This window comes from Balaenoptera physalus (genome assembly GCF_965194825.1).
Source record: "Balaenoptera physalus genome assembly, chromosome: 11".
Lineage (NCBI taxonomy): Eukaryota > Metazoa > Chordata > Mammalia > Artiodactyla > Balaenopteridae > Balaenoptera > Balaenoptera physalus.
In genome coordinates, this window is record NC_138896.1 from 108,693,621 (window position 1) to 108,709,771 (window position 16,151).

At 57.1% G+C, this 16,151-nt stretch overlaps 2 protein-coding genes across 7 annotated transcripts in view; one reads left to right on the forward strand and one right to left on the reverse strand.

Annotated features, from left to right (window-relative positions):
- Positions 1-16,151, forward strand: part of ACAD9 (acyl-CoA dehydrogenase family member 9) — a 63,128-nt gene that overhangs the window by 43,613 nt on the left and 3,364 nt on the right. Inside the window, exons 9-19 of one of the 3 annotated variants that reach the window (XR_014251041.1) lie at positions 5,226-5,301; positions 6,750-6,820; positions 7,075-7,194; positions 7,797-7,925; positions 9,350-9,429; positions 10,059-10,185; positions 10,393-10,470; positions 10,956-11,084; positions 11,744-11,816; positions 12,224-12,377; positions 13,888-13,957. Coding sequence is in view for 1 of the 3 variants with exons in the window: in XM_082413973.1 (XP_082270099.1) it covers positions 5,226-5,301; positions 6,750-6,820; positions 7,075-7,194; positions 7,797-7,925; positions 9,350-9,429; positions 10,059-10,185; positions 10,393-10,470; positions 10,956-11,084; positions 11,744-11,816; positions 12,224-12,324 (984 nt within the window). In the remaining 2 variants the exon portion in view is untranslated. Of the gene's footprint in view, positions 1-5,225; positions 5,302-6,749; positions 6,821-7,074; positions 7,195-7,796; positions 7,926-9,349; positions 9,430-10,058; positions 10,186-10,392; positions 10,471-10,955; positions 11,085-11,743; positions 11,817-12,223; positions 12,642-13,887; positions 13,958-16,151 lie in introns of those variants that run through there. The other 2 variants (XR_014251040.1, XM_082413973.1) reach the window with 2 other exon arrangements.
- Positions 11,105-16,151, reverse strand: part of CFAP92 (cilia and flagella associated protein 92 (putative)) — a gene marked incomplete at its 3' end in the record, with an annotated part of 103,926 nt that continues 98,879 nt past the window's right edge. For 3 of the 4 annotated variants that reach the window (XM_082413933.1, XM_082413931.1, XM_082413932.1), the window contains 3 exons: positions 14,915-15,079; positions 14,266-14,466; positions 13,924-14,193 (listed from right to left, as the gene is read on the reverse strand). In XM_082413933.1, the coding sequence (XP_082270059.1) occupies positions 13,924-14,193; positions 14,266-14,466; positions 14,915-15,079 (636 nt within the window). Of the gene's footprint in view, positions 11,349-13,923; positions 14,194-14,265; positions 14,467-14,914; positions 15,080-16,151 lie in introns of those variants that run through there. The other variant, XM_082413934.1, reaches the window with a different exon arrangement.

A 16,151-nucleotide genomic window follows, 5' to 3' on the forward strand; every position in this document is an offset into this window, starting at 1 on the left:
TTTTCACCATTGAGAATGATGTTTGCTGTGGGTTTGTCGTATATGGCCTTTATTATGTTGATGTAGGTTCCCTCTGTGCCCACTTTCTGGAGAGTTTTTATCATACATGGGTGTCAAATTTTGTCAAAAGCTTTTTCTGCATCTATTGAGATGATCGTATGGTTTTTCTTTTTCAATTTGTTAATATGGTGTATCACATTGATTGATTTGCATATATTGAAGAATCCTTGCATCCCTGGGATAAATCCCACTTGATCATTGTGTATGATCCTTTTAATGTGTTATTGGATTCTGTTTGCTAGTATTTTGTTGAGGATTTTTGCATCTGTATTCATCAGTGATATTGGACTGTTATTTTCTTTTTTTGTAGTATCTTTGTCTGGTTTTGGTATCAGCGTGGCCTCATAGAATGAGTTTGGGAGTGTTCCTTCCTCTGCAATTTTTGGAAGAGCTTGAGAAGGATGGGTGTTAGCTCTTCTCTAAATGTTTGATAGAATTCACCTGTGAAGCCATCTGGTCCTGGACTTTTGTTTGTTGGAAGATTTTTAATCACAGTTTCAATTTCATTACTTGTGATAGGTCTGTTCATATTTTTTATTTCTTCCTGGTTCAGTCTTGGAAGGTTATACCTTTCTAAGAATTTGTCCATTTCTTCCAGGTTGTCCATTTTATTGGCATAGAGTTTCTTGTAGTAGTCTCTTAGGATGCTTTGTATTTCTGCGGTGTCTGTCGTAACGTCTCCTTTTTCATTTCTGATTTTATTGATTTGAGTCCTCTCCCTCTTTTTCCTGATGAGTCTGGCTAATGGCTTATCAATTTTGTTTATCTTCTCCAAGAACCAGCTTTTACTTTTATTGATCTTTGCTATTGTTTTCTTTGTTTCTATTTATTTCTGCTCTGATCTTTATGATTTCTTTCCTTCTGCTAACGTTGGGTTTTGTTTGTTCTTCTTTCTCTAGGTCCTTTAGGTGTAAGGTTAGATTGTTTATTTGAGATTTTTCTTGTTTCTTGAGGTAGGCTTGTATAGCTATAAACTCCCCTCTTAGAACTGCTTTTGCTGCATCCCATAGGTTGTAGATCATCGTGTTTTCATTGTCATTTGTCTCTAGGTATTTTTGATTTCTTCTTTGATTTCTTCAGTGATCTCTTGGTTATTTAGTAACGTATTGTTTAGCCTCCATGTGTTTGTGTGTTTTACGTTTTTCTTCCTGTAACTTATTTCTGATCTCATAGTGTTGTGGTCAGAAAACATGCTTGATATGATTTCAATTTTCTTAAATTTACTGAGGCTTGATTTGTGACCGAAGATGTGATCTATCCTGGAGAATGTTCCGTGTGCACTTGAGAAGAAAGTGTAATCTGCTGTTTTTGGATGGAATGGCCTATAAATATCAATTAAATCTCTCTGGTCTATTGTGTCATTTAAAGCTTCTGTTTCCTTATTAATTTTCTGTCTGGATGATCTGTCCATTGGTGTAAGTGAGGCATTGAAGTCCCCCACTATTATTGTGTTACTGTCGATTTCCTCTTTTATAGCTGTTAGCAGTTGCCTTATGTATTGAGGTGCTCCTATGTTGGGCGCATATATAACTGTTATATCTTCTTCTTGGATTGATCCCTTCAGCATTATGTAGTGTCTTTCCTTTTCTAACATTCTTTATTTTAAAGTCTATTTTATCTGATACGAGTATTGCTACTCCAGCTTTCTTTTGATTTCCATTTGCATGGAATATCTTTTTCCATCCCCTCACTTTCAGTCTGTATGTGTCCCTAGGTCTGAAGTGGGTCTCTTGTAGACAGCATATATATGGGTCTTGTGTTTGTATCCATTCAGCGAGCCTGTGTCTTTTGGTTGGAGCATTTAATCCATTCATGTTTAAGGTAATTATCGATATGTATGTTCTCATCACCATTTTCTTAATTGTTTTGGGTTTGTTTTTGTAGGTCCTTTTCTTCTCTTGTGTTTCCCACTTAGAGAAGTTCCTTTAGCATTTGTTGTAGAGCTGGTTTGGTGGTGCTGAATTCTCTTAGCTTTTGCTTGTCTGTAAAGCTTTTGATTTCTCCCTCGAATCTGAATGAGATCCTTGCCAGGTAGAGTAATCTTGGTTGTAGGTTCTTCCCTTTCATCGCTTTAAATATGTCATGCCCACTCCCTTCTGGCTTGTAGAGTTTCTGTTGAGAAATCAGCTGTTAACCTTATGGGAGTTCCCTTGTATGTTATTTGTCATTTTTCCCTTGCTGCTTTCAGTAATTTTTCTTTGCCAATTTGATTACTGTGTGTCTCGGCGTGTTTCTCCTTGGGTTTATCTTGTATACGACTCTCTGAGCTTCCTGGACTTGGGTGGCTATTTCCTTCCCATGTTAGGGAAGTTTTTGACTATAATCTCTTCAAATATTTTCTCTGGTCCTTTCTCTCTCTCTTCTCCTTCTGGGACCCCTATAATGCGAATGTTCTTGCATTTAATGTTGTCCCAGAGGTCTCTTAGGCTGTCTTCATTTCTTTTCATTCTTTTTTCTTTAGTCTGTTCCACAGCAGTGAATTCCACCATTCTGTCTTCCAGGTCACTTATCTGTTCTTCTGCCTCAGTTATTCTGCTATTGATTCCTTCTAGTGTAGTTTTCATTTCAGTTATTGTATTGTTCATCTGTTTGTTTGTTCTTTAATTCTTCTAGATCTTTGTTAAACGTTTCTTGCATCTTCTCGATCTTTGCCTCCATTCTTTTAACGAGGTCGTGAATCATCTTCGCTATCATCATTCTGAATTCTTTTTCTGGAAGGTTGCCTATCTCCACTTCATTTAGTTGTTTTTCTGGGGTTTTATCTTGTTCCTTCATCTGGTACATAGCCCTCTGCCTTTTCATCTTGTCTCTCTTTCTGTGAATGTGGTTTTTGTTCCACAGGCTGCGGGATTGTCATTCTTCTTGCTTCTGCTGTCTCCACTGTTCACACTTCTGGTGCTTGTCTTTCTACATCTTTTTAAAGAGTTTACATTGCTGAAATATTTCTGTGTGTGTGTGTGTGTGTGTGTGTAAGAGGTGATAACTGGCATTTTTCACTTATCAGCAAGCCCTCATAGTCTTTTCATGCTAGGGAATGTGATTTGCTTAGGTTCAGAACCACACAGCATTTCCTCATGTGGTGACGCCACCTTCACTGTCCCTGGGTCTCCAGGATCGAGCATTTAGCGCAGTTTCCCTTCTTCCCCACTCGGGACTGCGTTGCATGGCATGTATCCTTATACATATCTTGCACACTTCTCTCATTATCTCCTGAGTTTAAATACCAGTCAGGTTTCTGGGTCAGAGGGCGTGGTCATTTTTAAGTTCTTGGTCCATGTTGCCGTGTCGCCTGCTGGACGGTTGGACTGTGTGTGAGGTCTTTGCCCAGTCCTTCCCAACACTGCATTAAAATGTTTGTTTCCATTGTGTTGGGTGAGAAGTGATGGTTTTAGTATGCAGAAGAAAAACAGATCGCTAAAGCCCTGTCTCGTGATGAGTGCGATTGCCTGGCAGTCAGCGTCAACACTGAAAAGCGCAACACGCTAGGGCGATCCCATCGATGGCGGGTAGGGTGACCACAGGCCCGGGGAACGCCGATGCCGCGTGAGGTCAGGTAGGAGGTTCATCGGGGCGCAGAGGCGGTCAGCGATGGGGGCTGCGGGGACGGCCGTGTCTCGTACCTGGAGTGTAGGTGTGGGAGGGGACTGCTCTGCGGCAGGAAGGTGACCACGCAGCACGGTCAGGCCTGGGTAGGAGGGACCGCCTGGGCTCACGAGCCCTTTCCGGTGAGGCCAAGCCTGCCAGGCCTTCCACCCTCCTGGGGCCTGGGGCCTGGCGTCCAGTCCTCTCCTCCTCTTGTTCTTTGTTGTAAGTGAAGCTGAGAATCGACCACGAAGGGGCTGTGAAGTAAGTTTGTTCATGAAACTGTGAGCTGGCCTTTGAGAACCAGCCTGGGAAAAGGAACCAAAGGTGGGGAGTTCAGTTCCTGCTCAGTCCTGGCAGGTGGAGCAGGACCGGTGTCCCCCCTCCTCGTCCCCCCTCCATGTCCTGAGACACAGGGAGTCTGACATTACAGGCCACAGGCCAGAGCAGGAGGCACAACAGGCCACACTGCGCTGCGACCTAGCTGAGCCCCAGCTCCCGGCCATGCCCACCGAGGTGCCCACCCGCCTCGGCCTCGCCTGTCAGGACCAGTGCTGCCTGCCCGGTGGCTGGAGCAGGTGTTTCCCGTCTCCCCAGCCCCACAGGATCTGTTCTCAGAGTCTCCCTTCAGGTTATTGAGCAAGTAATCATAAATTCAAACTCAGAGGCACGTTTGGTTAGTCCCAGCCACGCAGGCGAGCAGTCAGTACGAGCAGTGCCACGTGTGAAGCTGAGTCCCAGGCTGCTTGCTGCCCCCAGACCCCAGCCCTGCCTTGAGGCCTCCTCCCTGGGCCTCGCAGGCTTGAGCAGAGGTGGGCAGGTCACAGCCTCCTCTAGGAGCCTCGTGCTGGTGGCCACGCGTCCACCGTGTGCCTGGGTGGCTGTGGTCTCTAGGTCGCTTTAGGTCTGTAAGGGGGTGCCTCCCCAAGCCCGGCTAGTCTGGTACTTGGGAAGCAGTGTGTGTGCTTGCCGTCGGCTTTAGGTAGCAAGTTGGGGTTGGAAGAGAGGAGTGAAGCTGACAGAACTCCTTAGCTAGGGTCATTACTGTAGGCACCGGGGGAGGAGGAGCCCGTCACGTCCGTGCGAGGGGCTGGCTCAGTGCAGGGTGCACGTCAGGCGGGTGCTTGCTCTGTCTGTGACTGGTCACCACCTGGCACCTCCGGCTCTTCTTCTGCGAAAGGAGGACCCTGACGCTGACGCGTTGCTGGGCAAGTGAGGAGTTGGCAGCGGGTACCCAGCCAGTCTTAGCTTCTGCTCCCCTCCCCTGAGGCCGAGGGAAGTGGCCACTTCCTTTGGAATAAGCGTGTCCCATTTCTTTTTTTTGGTGGGGGGGGGGGGTGCCTCCGGGGATGTTTGTGAGAGCATCTCCATGACAGATCACCTGGTTTTGAGGCCATGGGACTGTGTTCTCTCCCGGCCCAGGGAGGGTTGGCAGGATGATTAACTCCATCCGCATGCTGCCTGTTGTCTGGTAAAAGCAGAGAAGCCCTGTTGCGGTCTGTCCCCTTCAGCCCTCTAGGGCCCTCAGCTCTCCCAGCTGGGCACGGAGGGAGCGCCCGCGCTGAGCCCTCCTCTCTCCGCAGGTGGCCATGAACATCCTCAACAGCGGGCGGTTCAGCATGGGCAGTGCCGTGGCCGGGATGCTCAAGACGCTGATCGGTGCGTAAGTCAGGGACGGCACCTTGCCTGCCCCCGCCTGCGCCCGCTGCCCCTGCCACCCCCGCCGCCCCTGCCTGCCCCTGCCTGCTCCGGCCCAGGGGCTCTGCCCCGTCCCTGGGCGGGCGGGCGGGCCAGCGCCGAGCCAGGCCACTGACAGCCGGTCCTGTCCAAGTCTAGGATCAGGGCTTCGACTTAGACTGAAGGGTGCACTGAGGCTGCCCCTGAAGGGCCAGTGTTGCGGTTTCAACACGCACGGGATGGGGGCGGCGGGGGACTTGCTGGTGGAGGTAGACGGGGGTGGCTGCTCTGGCCGCTGAGCGCACACCTGAGTGTGAGCTGGACCCTGAGAAGCCTGCGCGCCGGTCCCCCGTGGGTGGCCGTCCACAGTGGGTGAGCCGCGGGGTCAGAGTGGGGGCCCTGGTCCCTCAGCCTTTCGACTGTCCCTTTCTTCTGGTACGCTCACTGAACCCTACACTTCCCTTTGCCAGTGAAGGTAAAGCAGCCTGATAGGGGTTTTGCAGGGCACAGAACGTCACTGCCATCTCTGCTCTGTGGCGGGGACCACAGGGACACGCAGGGCCCTGGCTGCGGCGCGGGCGTACCCGGGGCCCGCTCCCCACTGGGTGCCCAGGAAGCTCCTCGGAGTTCAGGGCAGAGTTCGTTTATAGACGAAGGGCCGGACGCTCACAGCCAGGGAGTGATGTGCCCGAGACCGCACCCCCCATCCGACTGCAAGCTCAGGGCTCGCCCTCCTCTGCGAAGCTTCCCCCAGGGCCCTGCGCCCACCTGGACTCTGCTGCCTTGTCTGGAAAACTCAGTGCAAGGGCTTCGCACTCGTGGTCAGTCTGTCCCTAGAGGATGTAGAGCCCCTGAGATCGCAAGGCCCAGAAATGGGGGGATGTGGGAGCCTGCGTACCCTGCGAGCCCGCTGTGAGAGTGGGTCACGCGTGGAGGTCCGTGGGGAGTGTTGGGAGAGCGCTGGCTGCAGGGAGGGGGCCGCCGTGGGCACGTGGGCGCCTGCAGGGCTGGCGCGGAAGCCACGGGCCACCCTCCTGCTGCCAGACGGACACGTGTGCCGGGTGTGAGCCTGCTTCTTCCGTGCAGGGCGTCCCGTGGCCTTTGCCGTGTCTCTGAGGTCAATAGTGTTGATGAGGGCGGGGAGGCCACGTGGCCCAGGCTTGGCCGGTAAGAGCGAGAGTTGGGTCCGGACGTGTCTGACTGGCCCCTGATCCTGGTCCGTCCCCCACCCTGGGTGCCACGCAGAGGGGACAGTCGTTCCTGGACCCGGAGATGCTGGAAGGTGGGGCTCTCACTTTCAGGGTGTTGGTCTCAGCAGACCCGCTTCTCGTAGCTCCTGCCTGAGCGTTTGAAGGGTGGTGACGATAGACTGAGGAAATCATTTTAAGACAGCCGGAAAATTGTTCTTTGATAACTCTGCCCCTCTTCAGAAATGACCGCCGAGTACGCCTGCACAAGGAAGCAGTTCAACAGGAAGCTCAGCGAGTTCGGATTGATTCAGGTATGGAGGGCCCAGAGCACCGCATGGGCTGACTCTACCTCGCGGGCACTGACGGCGTGCTTGGGGGTCTGTACTGCCGACTCCTAGGCGGTGGTTCGGGGAGAAGAGGAGCACGTGGCCCCTTCTACGAGTGCCAGGCCTTGGTGCTCCTGGGCACTGGGCGTGGTCTGAATTACCCTCTCTGCTGCTCGGCAGGTTTGGGTCTCAGTACAGGCAGATTCTTTCTTGATGGTGTATCTTTCTGAACGCTCCAGGAGAAGTTTGCCCTGATGGCTCAGAAGGCTTACGTGATGGAAAGCATGGCCTACCTCACCGCGGGGATGCTGGACCAGCCGGGCTTTCCTGACTGCTCCATCGAGGCCGCCATGGTCAAGGTAACCCCACACGCAGCGTGCCTGCCGTCTTCCTCCTTAGTTTGTCACTGCTTAGGTATTTACGAGGTACCCACCATGCCAGGCACCCCTGGGATGCAGCTGGGCAGAGCAGAGTAGCATAGGAGCAGCAGCAGAGGGCAGTGCCCAGCTTACGGGAGGCCGGTGTCTCCCAGCATGGTTTGTGCCAGGCTGTCACCAGCTGACAGTGATCATAGTGAAAGAAGAGAATACAGACTGGGTACTGTAACTTCGTATCCGCCTAACAAAGCAGCTGGGCTTCCCTGGGAAGGACTGTGTTGTCCTGAGTCTGGTCTTCCTAAATTTTGGTGTCAGAACTTCCTTTTATGAAATATCTGGTTGAGGTAGATAGCACAGAGTTCCCTGTGCCTCTGTCTTGTTTTGGGGAGGGGGGTCATTTTTTGGCCACCAGTGAGACGTGACAGTCAGGGCTCCTACCTGGGTCGTCTCGTCCCAAAGCCCACTTCTCCGCGTGGAGCCTCCCACCCCGTCCGCAGCCACCTGGCCCCGAGGCAGAGGGTCCCCCTCCGGAAGGGGCTTTGGTGCTGACGGCCCCGTGCTGACCTCGCCCGGGCCCGTGGCAGGTGTTCAGCTCCGAGGCCGCGTGGCAGTGCGTGAGCGAGGCGCTGCAGGTCCTCGGGGGCTCGGGCTACATGAGGGACTACCCGTACGAGCGCATCCTGCGTGACAGCCGCATCCTGCTTATCTTCGAGGTGAGTGCGCCGCCCCGCTGAGCGCTCCGCCGTGCACCCCAGAGCCTCGTGCAGCCTGGCCGAGAGAGGACGACTCCAGAACACCAGTGTGGTGAGGGGCTGGGGTCTCAGGAAGCAGCGCACTTGGCCTTGGGGGCAGAGAGGGCAGGGGAGTGGAGTGTGCCAGGCCCCGACGGGACCTTCCCTGCCGGCACCAGGGAAACGGAAGGAGCAGCGGCCGGTCCTGCTCGGCGGGGCTGGGGTGTGGGTGGGGCTGGGCGGGAAGGCCAGAGAGTGGCCAGCCGCGGAAGCCCATTTGGATCTCACCGTGAGGGCCGAGAAGCGGTAACAGAGTTCGGAGCAGAGAATGGCTTGTTTGAGTTCGCGTCTCTGGAAGTGCCCCGAGCCCGCCCAGGGCGTGGGTTGCAGCGGTGCGGCCAGCGGCCGTGGAGGGAGGCCGGGCGGGATTTCAGGCTGGACACAGGTGTGCGGAGGCAGACCCTTGGATCAGTGCGAGGCTGGGCGCCCGGGCGGCTCCCCCTCGGGGGGGGAAGACCGCATTGGCTGCTGGTGTTCCTTGTGTCCTCTCCCTCAGTGGACAGACAGGGCGCGGCCAGCCCGAGGCCCCGGGGGCAGTTCCCACGTCACAACCCTGCTGCCCCAGGCCTGCCTCCCCCAAGGCCCCTCCGCTTGGCCCGGGCGAGTGCGGTCCTCCGTGGCTGGTGGGGTGGTCAGCACGGGTTCAGGAGCTCTGAGGGGTGCAGGGCCCTCAGCGTGAAGCCGAGACCGCCCCGGACGGGCCTGGGTCAGCCTGGAGTTCTCCTTGCTCCCACTTCCGCTCCCACGGAGTCTCTGTCCGTGGCATGGCCTGGCGGTGTGCCTCAGTCCAGGCCCTGCCCCTCTGACCCTCAGCACCACCGTGCACGACGGGCCCAAGCCCCCTGGTCTGCGTCCCCGAGGTCACGCGGCTCACAGTGGGGGTGGGGGTGCCTGGGGGTGGCAGCAGGGAAGAGGCGGCCCCGGGGTGTTGGCACCTGGCACTGCGGTGCGGCCAGCTGCTTCCCGAGGAGCCTGGCCTGGCCTGAGCTAGTAGTGGGTCCGCTGAGGACTTGCTGTGTCCTGGGTACTAGTATCCTTCACTTCAAGGGGAACTGTTTCTCGGCTTAAAAGAAGTAGAATCGGAAGCTTGGAAAAAGGAATGACTCATGCACAGTTGGTCATGGGATGGGGTAGGTCCCAGAGGGAGGCCACCGCCATCTGGTCAGCCCCAACTTGTCCCGTGGGAGCAGTAGCCTGCGTGTTGCCCTGGCCCCCGGTCACAGCCCTGCTCCCAGCTGCTTCCGAAGAGTTAGCGGGAAGCAGCATGGCCTAGCCAGTCACGCACACGGCACTGCTAGGGCTGCCCTGATGTGGGCGGCCTTTGACCTGGATAATGTTGGCCACAGGGAACCAACGAGATTCTCCGGATGTACATCGCCCTGACAGGCTTGCAGCATGCCGGCCGCATCCTGACTGCAAGGGTCAAGTAGGTGCCGCGTCCACCGTCTGCCCCTCGGGTCCACCCACCCTGCCCAGCAGAGGCCTGTCCCGGGGCAGCCAGAGGAGGGCGCTGCCTCATCCGTGGACCAGGCGTGCAGCCTTGCAGGGCTCAGCTGACTCACAGGCTGGCTGGAGGGAGGGGATAGGGAGGGGCCAGCTGCCTGGGAAGCCGCCAGGGCCCTGCCCTCCTCCCCTGCAGCTCTCGTGCTGCTTCTAGAACCGGGGCAAGGAGAGGTGATCCTTGAGTAGGTGCCAGCTTCAAGGCCAACACAAAAGACTAGTTTCCTCTCCTGACCCCCATCCTGGGGCCAGAACAGTGAGTAGTCCCTGCCAGCGCCCAGGCATGGCTTGCTCAGAGGATTTTTCAGGCTACTCGGGGAGAGAATGACCTGGAAGCAGGTGTGCCCCGGGTGTCCCCTCCGGCCGTAGAGGAGACGGCTGTTCCCTGTAGGGCTGGCCAGGTCCTGGGTTGTGTCCAGGTGGCCCCTCTGGCTTTGCGTAGTCAGGGAGCTTGCCCGGGTTCCCCAGAGCTGCTGGCACCGAGGCGGGGCCGTGTTGCTGGGCGGCAGGAGCCGGCTGCGGGGCCTCAGCTTACGGCGCCTGGGCTCTCTGCAGGCAGCTTAAACAGGGCAATGTGACCACCATCCTGGAGACTGTCGGCCAGAGGCTTCGGGACTCCCTGGGCCGAACTGTGGACCTTGGGCTGACAGGGAAGCTCGGAGTCGTGCACCCCAGCATGGCGGTGAGTGGTCCAGCCAGGGGTACCCCCCCATCGGGTATCCCCTTCCCAGAGGGGGTGTGGCCGGGGGCACCGGGGAGGACCAGGCAGTCCGAGGGTCACCAGATGCCCTCTCCGCCCTGTCACGGGGGAGAACAGCCAAGCCTGGCAGCAGGGCCTGGGCACCGCGGGAGGGCGGTGCTGAGCGGCATCCTCCCCCCGGCCCCCCAGGACAGCGCCCACAAGCTCGAGCAGAACGTGCACTACTTCAGCCGCACCGTGGAGACCCTGCTGCTTCGCTTTGGCAAGGTATCTGGGGGCGGGGAGGCGGGCCAGCGGCTAGGGACCAGGCCTAGAAATCTCGGTCACCGTGGAGGGCTGGGGAAGCAGGGCTGGCTGTGGCTGCCTGCCCTGGGGACCACTCAGCTGGCTGGGGAGCGTGGGGGGAGCCCCTGCTGGGTGGGCACCGTCTAGGTGACCAGACGCTCCCTGGAGCCGGGAGGGGGCAGCCCCACCTGGACCTTACTCTTAGGACCTGATCTGTGTCTCTTGCGTCCAAAGGTGATAATAAGCGCTGGCCGGTGGTCTCAGCCAGGCTTCTGGGACATGATCTTGTCTTGACTCCTGCCCAGATCTGGACAGAGCTAAGGGAAAACCCAAAGGGAAGGCAGTGTTAGGCCTGCTCCCCCAGGGTGTAGAGTGAGGCTCAGAGATGCGCAAAGGTGGGCCCGGGAGAGAGAGCGTGTTGGCGCTGTGTCCCGGTGGCAAGTCTCCCCCCTGCCCTCTGTTCCCAGACCATCGTGGAGGAGCAGCTGGTCTTGAAGCGAGTGGCCAACGTCCTCATCAACCTGTACGGGATGACGGCCGTGCTGTCGCGGGCCAGCCGCTCTATCCGTGTGGGGCTCCAGAACCACGACCACGAGGTGGGCCCGCCCCTCCCGCCCCTCCCGCCCGCACAGGCAGCCTCCCTGCAGGGGTCATTCTGCTGCACTTTAATGAGGCCGGGCAGTGGGGAAGGGAGGGGTTGGGTGCGTCCGGGGGTCGGGGGTGAGCACGGGGTCCACGCCAGCTGACCAGAGACGGGTGGGGTTGCCAAGTTGTGTCCGTGGCCATAGCCGGTGCTCTCAGCTCCGATGGGCGGGTCTGTGCTGTTCAGGACACAGGACCACTGCCTTTCACCTTCCTGCCTGGGGGGGGGCGGGGGGGAGTGAGTGTCGGAATCCGAAACCCAGCGCCCTCACCCCTCTGCTAGCAGGGTGGGTGCCATCTCCGTCTGAGCACCTGCTGTGTGCACGCCCTCGTCTTGACGTGCCCCGTGGCTGCGGGGATTGAGACGTTCTCCCGCCAAGGAGCAACCTGAGGCTCAGAGGGGTTGAGTCACTTGCCCTGGGGGCAGGGCTGGTTTGGCTCAGGGCTGCCATGGCTTCTGAGCCAGGCCACCTGACCCTGGTCAAGCTGCCCGCTTTGGCTGACAGACTGAGTTCTTTGAAGCTCAGAGGTCAGGCTCCAGGCAGGGGCGGCCCTAAGGCCCAGAGAGCCCAGGGTCCTCAGCAGTCATCCTCTCTGACTTTGGTTCTGGCAGGTTCTGTTGGCCAACATCTTCTGCACAGAAGCTTACCACCAGAATCTCTGCACCCTGTCTCAGCTGGACAAGCGTAAGTGGGCGGCTCGGGCTGGGGGAGAATGGGGGGCGGTGGCCTCCCAGGGCTGCTGGCTGCACACAGACTGCTGCTCACCGAGGGCTGGGTGAGGCTGCCAGCAGGAGCGTACAGAGCCAGTGAGGCGAGAGCCTCTGGGGACCCCGTACCCGGCCGCGCTGCGGAGGGAGGAGCGCGGGGCTCCACGCAGCTCAGCACTGGCGCCCCGCGCCCACCGTGCTGGCGCGGCTGTCACCGCAGGGCGTCTCCTCCAGCAGGCTGGGGTCGCCAGGCGGCAGCCCAGAATCACTTCCTGGGGACGGGCTGCCGCCTTCAGGGCTCCTTCACACCGCAGGGCTGACTTCGTGATAACAGGAATTGCTGGAACATTTTTTTCCAAAGATCACCTACTCTTTCCCTCCCAGATTCTCCGGAAAATCTCGATGAACTGATCAAGAAAGTGTCCCAGCAGGTCCTGGAGAAGCGAGCCTACGTCTGTGCCCACCCTCTGGACCGGCTGTCCTGAAGCAGGGGGTCAGCCTCCCTGCTGCTGTCCGCCTGACACACGCCTTCCAGAAGGTAGAGAACGTGCTTTATTACAAGTTAACTGTTTCTCCCAGTTCTCTGACTGACGGGCTTCTCCAGGCCCCCGTGGGCACTGCTGCCTGACTGACAGACATGATCCCGGGCTCCAAGCGGACACGGGGAGAGCGCGGAGCTGCTGCGACTCACCTGATCGTGAGGCTTCGGGGTGGAAGCTGGCCGGGGGTGGGGGGGACGGGTCTCAGCAGGGTGGCCATTTCTGCCAGACCACACGTTCTCCAAGAAACAGCTTGAAAACGGCGTATGTGTCATTCTTTTAAGTAAGTGCCTTTGGCTCCTAACTTAAACAGGAACCGTTTAACAGAAGAGGACAGTTTGCGTTTCCCCTTGTTTTTGCTGCACTAGTCAGTCACCTGCTTCCTCAGAGCCAGCCTAACAAGTTGACCCTCCGATCCCCCCTCTGGTGACGGCTTCCAGGGCCCTTTGTCCCCCTGTGTGCGAAGAGGGTTCCAGCAGCAGCGGGGCAGGTGCCCGGGCCACAGTGCCGTGAGGCTTTGGTCCCTCTCAGGTGATGGTGCAGCTGCGTGACAGCGGGCGCTTCTCTCTGCCGCTTGACAAGACAAGCAGCCTCTCCCGGTGGCACACACGGGCCGCTACACACTCGTCCTGGCGTGCTCACCTGGCAGGCTTCACGCTGGGTCGGTCGGTTCCCGGCGGCGTGGCCGTCACAGACGTTGCCTTGAGGCGGCCCGGCGTTCCCCCTGCGAGTAGGAGCCGTCATCCACCTGGGCGTGGGGCTGGGCCTGCTGCCGGCCTCGTGACAGCTTGTCTTCCCGACGGCACCCCAGCTTCGGTGCTGGCGCGGAGGGAGAGGTCACGGCTTCGCACCCGGTGCCGGGACAGCGGTCTGCTCAGAGCCCTCGGGAGGCGGGAGCCCCGTCTGCAGCAGGTTCTCCTTGTCTCCCGCTGTGGGGAGCGGTTCTCAGCCGCGCGCCCTGGGAACCGGGGCAGCGAGCCTGGCGTCCCTGGGCTGGACCACAGCAGTGCCCCTGAGCCTGGGACCCTGCCTGCAGCCCCAGAGCCTGGGGCCTCCGCTGAAGGGAGGTGGCACAGTGCAGAGGAGGGGAGAGACCAGTTTCAGCAGCTTGTCAGCACGTCCTCCGGTTTCATGGAGCTGTTGCCAGCGGCCCTTATGAGTGAGTCAGGGAGGGAAAGCACTCCACCGTTTATCCAGTCTAGCTTTCTGCGCGAGGGGTCTGTGGCCAGATCAACTCGCTTCTCTTTCTCCCTGAAGATTCTGGTTCTGTTAATTCACAGATTTGGTTCTCTACCTATAAATGATTTTCTGGTCCCTCTTCACAAACAGGGGGATGAAGAGGACTTGGAGGGCTTGGTGTGGCCAGGCTCCCGCCCTCCCCTGCGGGTGACAACTGGCCGTGTCTGGGAGCTGGAAGGGCCCAGCAGCGCCCAAAGCCTCTCAAGGCTGGTCATGGGTAACACAGCGTGAAAGCCCTTAGCCCTACCTTCCAGCGCCTCCCTTTCACAGAAACCAAGCCCAGAGCCAGAGCGGGACCTGCCCCCGTCATACAGGAGGTGACGAATCCAGCTGGAACCAGAAGTTCCAGCCCAGCCTGCGCTGGGACACCAGCCCAGGAGTGTGGCTGCTAAAACAGAACGGGTGCCGCCCACGGTTACCTGTCCTGGGCTGTGGCGCCGGAGGGGGCGGCAGCTCCAAGAATGGCGGCGGCTGCGTGTACAGATCGAAGTCCTGGTGGCGCCGGTCCCAGCCCCAGCTCTCTCGGTGTAGCACCGGCTCCAGCACGTTAGCAAACAGTGCCTTCTCCCTCCACTCCTACGTCAGGGGGCAGCAGGTCAGGGGTAGGCCCCTGCGGACGCCCGCCGGAGACCCACTCCCGCCACCCACCTCTGTGACGGCGCCGGGGGGTGACAGCCCCAAGTGATGTGTCCTGCCAGTGCTGTGAAGACCAGTCACTTGGAAGCCGCTGGGTGTGAGCCAGGCGTCGCGGGACTTCCTCTCGGCTTTTCTCTTCTCCTCCTCTGAATCCTGAGGCTCCACTGTGGCTGACAGGTGGCTCTGGGAGTACGTGAGTCTCTTCCTCGGCTCCTGGGAACGCGAGCAGACGTGGATAGACGGGCTGACAGCGGACCTCGGGGGAGCGGACCGGCTGCCAGTCTTGGGGGCAGGGTGCTGGCTCCTGGCGGTGGGGGTGCCTGCTGGTTACCAGAGCCAGGCAGCAGCCCAGCGAGGGCCACGTCCCTGTCCCCTTTGACAGAGCCCTTTTCTGAAGTGGTCAGGGCGGGAAGGAAGCCTAAGCCCAGGCTTTCCCTGCCGGGGTTAGGCTGCCTTTCCTAGGCAGCAATGAACGGCTACCGAGAGCCACGCACACCTGGACAGGCGCTGGGGGCCTCTGGGCTCAACGTGGCGCGTAGCGGGTTCACGCCTCTCCGTGCCGGCGCTCGTCCCTTGTCGGCTCCTCCCAGTCCGGAGACCCCCCACCGCCCTGCCTGGAGTGGAGGTGCGTCGCTGCTCCCCACCCTGGGCCTTAACTCACCTTGGCCATCTCTCGATACAGCTCCTTCTTTGCAAGCTCTGTAGAGTTCAGGGTCTGGATACTGTAGTTATAGACAGCATCCTTGGCCGGGGCTGAGATCTTGATCACCTTCACAACAGACTTGGGAGACTTCTTGCTGACCTCGTAGGCCCCCGAGATGTTTTTCTGGAGAAAGAGACACCAGTCACTCCTCACAAGCGGCCTGCTCGCCAGCAACTGTCAGTGTGTATCCAGCCAGCTGACCTCTGGGACACGGCTGCCCTGCAGGTACCTGTCCTGAGAGCGTAAACAGACCCCTGCCTAAAGGACCATCAAGACAAGCCCTGACTGTGCACATTGTATTTCGAGGACCAAAAAAGTGGAACCCTCCTCCATTTTCGTGGGAATGTACATTGGTAAAAGCCACCATAAAGGACAGTATCGAAGTTCCTAACAAAACTAAAAAGAGCCCGGCCCCAGGAGCACTCCTGGGCATCTATCTGGAGAAACCCATAACTGGAAATGAACCAGGCGCCCCGGGGTTCATTGCAGCACTGGTTCCAACAGCCAGGACACAGAAACAACCAAAATGTCTACCAACAGATGACTGGATAAGACAACGTGGTACGTATATACAATGGACTATTACTCAGCCATAAACAAGAATGAAATAACGCTACTGGCGGCAACATGCATGGACCTGGGATGCACATACAGTAAGTGAAGTGAGTCAGAGGAAGATGAACAGCATATGCTATCACCTATACCTGGGACTGAACAACAGATACACATGAACTCATTTAGAAAACAGCAACACACACACACACTTGGAAAACGAACATAGGGTTACCAAAAAGGAAAAGTGGGGGCCAAGGACAAATTAGGAGGTTGGGCTTCATATACACACAAGTGTATTTATATATGTGTGTGTGTGTATATATATATATATGTGTGTGTGTGTATGTGTGTGTGTATATATATATATATATATATATATATATATATACATTTGATGGATAATCAACATGGACCTCCTGTAAAGCACAGGGAAATCTGCTCAATGTTCTGCAATAACCTATATGGGAAAAGAACTCAAAATAGAATAGATACATGAATATCAATAAGTGAATCAGGTTGCTGTACACCTGAAAACAACACAACATTGTAAATCAACTATACTCCAACATACCATGAAAATAAACAAGAATAGCAAAGAAATGTCTGCTCTATTCCCCTCTGGCCTCGGGGACCTGGGCTG